This window comes from Marmota monax, unplaced genomic scaffold (assembly GCF_021218885.2).
Source record: "Marmota monax isolate L192 unplaced genomic scaffold, Marmota_monax_Labrador192_F-V1.1 WCK01_AAM20220418_F8-fsc00181, whole genome shotgun sequence".
Taxonomy (NCBI): domain Eukaryota; kingdom Metazoa; phylum Chordata; class Mammalia; order Rodentia; family Sciuridae; genus Marmota; species Marmota monax.
The window spans coordinates 906,243-914,284 of NW_026694276.1; the positions used below are offsets into that span (position 1 = coordinate 906,243).

The following is an 8,042-nucleotide window of genomic DNA, read 5'->3' on the forward strand; positions in this document are numbered from 1 at the left end:
TCCCCTTCACTGCAAACAAAGGGGGTCACGGTAACACTAGTGATCCTTCAGAATTGACACACCGTGATAGTCAAAATGAAATTGATGGTCTCCCTGCTTCTTGCTCAAGACATACAAGATCTGAGCAGCAGCAAGTACCCCCTCGGCTGCAAACAAAGGGGTCAAGGTTTGCCGTCAATTCACTTCCAAGCAGAAAAACATTTTCCTCAAAAGAAACAATTTATTTAGAATAAAACAAAAGCAGCTCAACTGTGAGCGCACGTTTGAGTGACAGCTACTTTTAAGCTGTGTGAGCCATAAAAAGGGTTTTTCTTTACTTTTCCAGAACTCTTGTGTACACAGCACAAAGCAAAGAGGTCATTTTTTTTTTCCACTTAAAACACCGGCATTGGCATCACAATAGCAGATACACAATGTTAAGCTGCCATTTTAGTAAAATGCACAAATACTAAACAGATTAGCTTTCTTCCATCAGAGGCCCATGTAAACTCCACATAAGCCACAACTTCTCTTCAAAAAGGTCCATTAGAGCTTTGAATTCCATATCTTCATCCGCTGTTCACCAGTTTTGCTTGCAGGGGGGAAAAAAAGGTTATTCAGTACAAACGTTTACAATATTAAAAATATATATATTTCCCCTATGCCATTATAGATGAACATAATATTAACAAGACCTTCCTGGATAGGACATCCACCTCAACTTCAAAAAGCACCAATAATACCCACTGGCACAAACCTTGAAATGATTTTACTGTATGAATACACAAATAACAAGTAGAACAATAAGGTAAGTTTTTTTAAAGACTGCAACTGAGGATCATAGGACTGAAAATATCTTTTATCCTCATATAACTGAGCAAAATGTGGCAAAACTTTTCTGAAAAAGCAAGTTTGTAAGCAATTTATAACCAATCAACATCTCCTAAATATAACTTTAAAAATGAAGTTATAAAAAGGTGGAGTTTAGTCAAACTTTTACCCCCTCTTCTTTCAATTTGTAATTTATATGGAGCATTATTATCAAAAGGGGTCAAGATACAAAGCCCATTTAAAAATCCACCTTCATCTATGTTACCAAAAACAGCAGCTGTTATTTTCTGTTAAGAAAACACTCATACAATTGCTAACAATCAAACAACACATCAGGACTCTTGTTTTTCAATTCTGTTTAAATCATACACATAAAAACTTTTCATTAAGCTTAACATTTTACTGTGGTTACCTGAAATCATTTTCTCTCTTTAGGGACATCACTGAAACCAGAATATTAACAGGGTTAGCTCCATTTTTCCTCTTTTTCTCATTCCTAACTCCTATCTCAAAATCAGACTCTGGGACAGAAACAGGAAAAAAAAAAAATCCAGAAATTCTCTCCAAAAAAAATTTTTTTTCACATAAAAGGTCATTAAGGCCCTCTTCTCAAGAGGCTTTCCTTTTCCACAAATGTTTTGGTTAATGGTTCCTATATGAACCCAAACTTCAGTTCAGTACTATTCCTGCAAAATGAGCAATTTCACTGTGTAAAAAACTGGACTTACATTTTTCAAAAAAGTAATGTGATAATATCAGTGAACACCTGCTCATAAAATAGTTTTTAAATAAACCTGGAAATGTCTGACTCTGAAAAACCTGACCTATACTGCTGTACATCAAATGATTCATGGGAGTCAAGAAGGGAGTATATTACCTTCGACATGACAAAAGCTTATATCAGCCACAGGATGAACATTTTAAGATGCAATTTGTAAAGGAAAACTCTATCTACTCTCAGTGGATGAGAGTCAACGTACACATCTTACACCAGAAATTTAAGTTTTCCTGTGAAAAAATATTTACAGGAGGAATCCCAGGTACAATCAACAAAACAATATCAATTAACTATTTGCTAGAAGTTGAGCAACAGCTCTCTCTAATTTTGAAATTGTGATCTTAAGTCTTATTAAATTATCTTATTTTCACCAGTAATATTTAGTAAATAATTAAATAATATATGTAAGAAATTTTCTTTCCATTCATTTTAACTGAGTTCCTGAAAAATAATTTACACTGAAGTAATTAAAGAAAAGAAGACTTAAAAAAAGAGAAATTTTGGTGTTACAAAGAACATCCAATGTCGGGATTTTGAAATTCTGACTAATAAGAATTAGAACCAGTTTTAGACTTTTGCTTTCATTCAAATTCTGAAGGTTTAAGTAGATAACTTACAGTTATTATGAACCTGCACAACAGAATGGGCAACACAAATAAGAAATTCATCGGGATGATGGCACTCTAAAGGTAAGCACCAAACTAAACATCATTAGCTTTTTATAATACATACATTTAGAAATGGTATCAAGCCAGTTTCAAAAACACTGAAGCACAAATTGCCCAGATCTAACAAAAGCAGCAATGCCAAATAAGGATTCAAACAAACATGGAGCAAAAACCACAGTACTCTTCAATAGGCTATCATACCAAATTTAAAAAAAAAAAAAAGGAAAAGAAAAAGGGAAAATCACACACATTTTGGCTTATAGTAAAATTAGATGTCATGGACTTCACTCTCTAGAGAGCAAAATCATTTATCCAACTATCTAATCAAAAGATATTCAAAAGTTAATGGTTAGTGAAATTATTTAAACTGGAAAAAATGTATCTGTCTTACAAATTGAACTTTAACCCCATGTACACAGACTCCACACCTGCATTAGCTTCTGAATAGGTGTCTACTCCACTCCAATCACTGCTTTTTAGAATCAAAAGTCATCCAAAGTCTTGGTTGTAGTTCGGGTATTTTCTCTACAGATAAATCAAGGACCTTCATACTCATAGCCTAGTATTTTCCTTCTCTCAAAATGGTTAGTTTTCCAGTTTAAAAAAAAAAAAAAAAAACCCAAACCTCCAAAAAAATTTTTTTTTAAATTTATAATGCATAGTGAAAACCAAGAAGGATGACGCAGTAGTAATGAGGCTTTCATGCTGACATGCATTAGACACCTGTCATAATGGAAAATAAAAATTACATGACATTTCCCTGGGTTATTATTGGTGCTATTTCAAAACTGCCAGATTTGATAACAGAAAGAAAACAGTTGGGTTCTGCCAGGCTTTGAATAAGTCACTTTCACAGAATAGAAACATGACCATGATCCAGAAGGTCCTAAAGTTTCTCATCATAATTAAATATCAAGGGCCTTAGCTGACATCCTCAGCACTTAAATCAAGGAAGAAAAACATAGTTACTAATGACCTGAGAAATAAGGGGTGGTAACAGAGGGGTAGATGAGAAAGTTAAAACAAAAAGTCATTCATTACTGTAAAGTTGCACAAGCCCTTGTGAAGAACCCAAAGTCATATCATCCTTAGCTTTGGAAACAGAAAAAAGAACAACAATAACAACAACAACAAAAAAAAACCATACAAATGGGCTAAATTATATTAATTATAGGTGTCTGGACAAATTAAAAAAAAGGGCTTTCCTATACTGACATTTCAAATTTCTGTGGCTACAGAGTGGTGAAAATATTACGCATGAAACTTCAAAAACATTAAAAACATTTTCAATAATGTAATATCACCACTACTGTTTGACTATAAAAACAAAAAAAATACAAGCAAAATTTCTAAAAAGCACATTGACAGCATATTACAATGACTTTCAAAAACAATTCTGCAACCTAGTTGATTAATGCCCAATGAAACAAAAGATGACTTATGAGCCTGCAGACCACTCTTCTTTCTATTATTTAAACCAGAAATTTAAATGGATTCAAAAACAAAAACTCATCTTTGATGAAAAACACTGAGTTTTCAAATATACACAATTAAATTAGAACTGTACCTGCTATACCTCTCTGAAAAAGTCAGTAAAAACACCACCATACACCTGTAACTGACCAAAGAAATCTGATTTTTAAAAGCACCTACTCAATTCTTGCATACTAGTGTAAGCATAAGACATAAATGGTTTGTAACATAGTCCTCAATTTTTACTGAACAATTACAGCTACAAACCAAAAGTGCAATACGGGATACAAAACTCAAGAACTAATGATAAAAATGCATGTTACAGCAAACTCTCCGGGAATAAACTGTATTTTAGTAGAAACACTCAAATACCTGATTAAAATAATTATACTGCTAAGCAATTTACCAGCATAAGCTTTTGAGATCCCTGATCAAATCTGTCACACATATAACATTTATGGAATTATTTATCTACACATCAATCAAGCCACTTTTCGGTGTATTTTACTATCTGTAAATGTCAGTGGGTTCTTTTCTCCAAATTCTGATTTCTCAAAAATTTGGATTTGTAACTTTGAGGATTTTTTTTAAGATCAAGTTTTAAAAAAATGAAGAAAAAACTGGAAAAAAATTTCTCACAAGGGTAGAAACTCCTAATTAAAGAAAATCCATCTTTTGCTACTTTCAGGACATCCCTTTCACTTTAAAATAATAGCTAAACTGTCCTGACTTCTATTTTAAAGAAGTTTATAAAAATATATATAAAAAAAAAGACAATTAAACAACTAATTAAAAAGAAAATCTGATCTGATGCTGTATCCCATCACACTTCACAAAACAGGAACCATGTCAAAGTAGTAAATACAAGTTATACATGGACTTTAGGACGCACCACGGACAATGATCATGACCAGGTAATCTTCTTCAGATTTGGCCAGTGCCTTGGCAGGGGAATCCAGAAACTGCTGGGAGAACTCACAGGGTGGGAAGGCATGAAGGACCCCGGTGTTTTCCTTGTCTTTGTTGCCTCCCACAGGGAGGCTGATCACCCCAGCTGCCTGCTTTTGCTTTAAATAGGACACAAGGTTCCTAAGTGGCCTCTGAGTAGAGGTGGCAGTGTCCGATGTTGCCGATGAAGAGGAAGATCGGCTATCGGAACTTCCAGGTACAGCCAGAAGAATGGCATAACCATTGGGCCCTGCCACTTTGATGCGTCGAGTTACTTCATCCAACTTGGGCTGGTCCAATCGGAGACGCTGAGTAATCTTGAGCTGGGCCACTTTGCCTCCAGTTGAACCCTCCACAAGAAGACTGCTAGCCACTTGGAGGTCACCCTGCAAGAGATGCATGTTGGAAGGAAAGTTGCTGTTCTTGAGTAGAAGCATGCCCTGCCAGGCCAAACAGAGTTTGGGAGAGGCTGCTGCTGCAGGAGCTGTCCCCCCATCCTGTTTCTGGGAAGGGGACTTCAATTTTGATGAAGTATTGGCGGCGCTGGGTGCATTCCCATCAGATCGGTCTTCTTTTTTCAAAGGGCTTTTTCCCTCAGTGGGAGCAGCTGTCCGGTGCTTCCTATCCCGTTCAGCTGAAGCAGAGTTTTTACGGTCTCGCTTGTCACCCTGGCTCTTTTCCAAACTACCTCGTCTGTCTCTGATTGGAGAAGGCCTTTCCAAGAGAAGAAGACGGGAAGACCGATCATTGTCACTGTTGTAACGATCCCGGCTACTGCTCAGTTCTGGACTGCGATCAGGAGAAGGAGCGCAGTGACGTTTCCGTGGTCTGTCACTCTCAGGAGACCTATCCAGATGTCGGCCTCCACTCTCCTCAGGCAGCCGACGCTTCCTAGGCTGGTCTCTGCTGCTGGGTATATCTCTATCACCTCTGTCCCGGTCTAAGGACCAGCCATCGCGCCTTCGATCCAAGCTATCCAGTGGCTCATAAGCAGTTACAGCAGTAGCTGCAGTCCGAGTGCTGCGTTCTCGGACTGGGGGTGGAGGTGGCACCCAATCAGAATCAGGATAAAGGTCCCTATCGCGATCTCTGTATAGTAGGGGTGGTGTCCTATCCCGAGCACCCCTCAAAGGGTCAGGTGCTCGATGTCCAAAAGCATCCGTCACCAGTTCATAATGAGTCAAGGGTAGAGGCTGCAGATATTGCTGCTGGTAACGATGTTCTGTGTCTGCAAAGTCTACTCTAAGGCGACGATCTGGGCCACCAAGTGGGAATCCCCGCATATGGGTCCAGGCAGCATGAGCTGCATCCAGGCTTTCATACTGGATATATGCCCAACTATCACCTTTTCGGTAGTCTATAGTGCGTATGGTGCCAAATCGGTCAAATTCTCGTGCCAGGGCAGCAAGAGGCACCCAAGGTCCTAGGCCACCTACCCAGAGGCGGGTAGTGGGTGTAGCTTTACCATAACCAATTTTGATAGGATTCCGAATTATAATTTTGCCAGACATTGCTACCTTGGCCCGATGAGACATGTCTAGGTTCTCAAATTTGAGAAAGCCATAAGTACTGGTCTGGCCACGAGAAGGTCTCTTGATGTCTACTTCTGTAATGACTCCAAAGCGATCAAAAGCCCTTCTTAAATCACTCTCTGTCACAGTAATGTCTAGGTTGCCCAAGAAAAGCGTCCTGTTAGCACGCTGATCATCCTCGGGTGATATCTCATCCACTTCTCGAAAAGGAGCAGCACCTGCTCCAGCTCCCACCCTTGGCTCAAGGCTGTATGCTGGGCGCACTCTCTCATAGAACGGGTAGTCTCGTTCTCTCTCCAGCTCTCGGGGTAATGGTGGAGGAGGTGGAGGGGGCAGGCGGCCAAGCGCCAACTGCTGCAACCGGTAGTCTCTGTATCCCAAGGCAGCGCCACCAGGGGAAAGTGATCTCTGGCCTCCACCTCCTCCTCCAGGGGGGTGCCGGTGACCTACAGAGGCACCGACCACGCTGGCTGACGGAGGATAAGAATCTTTGTCTAAAGGGGAGCGGCTGCGGCGCCGACTGACATACACAGCTTCTATCTTCAGAGGCCGGTCATAGAGCACCAGGCGGCCTCTGGCATGCTTGGCCGCCCGCGCGTCCTCTGGCCGCCGGAAGTTCACAAAGGCTACCCGCTCATCCCCGCTGCCAGAACCTGAGAGATGACTGATTTTGACACTTACATCCCCAAAGCGCTTAAACTCGTGAAATAGTCCGTCCTCCACCGCTTCGTCACTCAGCTGGGACCCCAACTCGCTTATCTTCAGGGTCTTGTACTCCCCGCCGTCTCCTCCGCCAGGAGCTGAGGAGGCGGCACCAGAAGAACGTGACTCCCCGCCTCCACCCCGGGAGCTGCTGCGCGACTCGCCCCCGCCCGAGGAATTTTTGGTGCTAGGGGAGCTGTAACTATGCATGCGGCTACTGGAGCTGCCCCCACCAGTGTCATACTCGCGGCTGCCACCTCGGCTGCTGGACTTGTCCAGATGAAGGCTCCGCCGCGACCCGCCGCCGCCGTCGGTCTTGCCGCTGCTGCTCCCGTTGCTGCCACCAGAGCCCCCTAACTTCTTACTCCGCTCCCCGCGGGAAGTCGATTCCTCACCACCACGAGAGCGTTTGGGCTTGACTGGCGAGCGCTCTTTTCCTTTCATTGTTGCGGGTAGTCGGAGGTCGCCTCCGAGGAGCTGATTAACCCGCCACCCCGCGCTCGTTTCACACAGCGGAACCGCACGCCGCCATCTTGGACTCCGCCGCGGCAAAGGATCCCGCCCCGCGGATCTCATTGGTCAATTAGCTCTCTCTTCTACAGTCTCATTGGGAAAATTGTTTGTCTGTCTGTATATCTCCCCGCGCTCCGGGAAGGCGCCCGCCCAGCCACTTTTATTGGGTTCCCAACGCCCTAGTCCGGGTACCTCATTGGTTGTTTTCGTTGTCAATCTTAACGGTTCCTCGCGCCAGGCTGTAGCCCCGCCCCTCATACTCTATGGTCACCTGACCCAAACTCTGGAAGCGTTGATTGGACAAAAAGTCTGCCCTGTAACGGTACTTCTTGCGCGGTGAAACCAGCGATCCCACCTCCTCATCCCTTTCATTGGTTTATAACTCTGTCCTTAAACCCACTATTTGGGAAGTCGGATCATCAGTTCTGGGTTTTGTTTTGTGTTTTTTTTTTCTTTTTGAGAGCTTGGTATACACCGATCTCGCGAGACACAAACAGCGCGCTGTTGCTCGCTCGCGCTCTCGACCCCTTTCTTCCAACTTCTCAGGCGGCTGAAAGAAATTTAAATCTGATTGGGTATTGATGAGGAAGTTGATAGGCTGAAGTAACTGTCGATCAC

The 8,042-nt window shown here is 42.0% G+C and overlaps 1 protein-coding gene across 1 annotated transcript; it reads right to left on the minus strand.

Annotated features, from left to right (window-relative positions):
• Positions 1–200: 200 nt before the first annotated feature.
• Rbm15 (RNA binding motif protein 15) lies at positions 201–7,502 on the minus strand. Its single transcript, XM_046467134.2, has 2 exons — positions 4,622–7,502; positions 201–571 (listed from the first exon to the last, which is right to left on the minus strand). The coding sequence occupies exons 1-2, from the start codon at positions 7,485–7,487 to the stop codon at positions 549–551; spliced, it is 2,889 nt and encodes a 962-aa protein (XP_046323090.1). The 5' UTR covers positions 7,488–7,502; the 3' UTR covers positions 201–548.
• Between the last annotated feature and the right edge of the window lie 540 nt (positions 7,503–8,042).

What these genes read in the sequence shown, in the direction of transcription:
- Rbm15 (XM_046467134.2), bottom strand. Translation starts at nt 7,487, where the DNA reads ATGAGATCCGCGGGGCGGGATCCTTTGCCGCGGCGGAGTCCAAGATGG. An exon ending in GGTCATGATCATTGTCCGTG is followed by an intron (nt 572 to 4,621) that starts GTGCGTCCTAAA and finishes CCCCCCTGCAAG; the next exon opens with CAAAACTGGTGAACAGCGGA.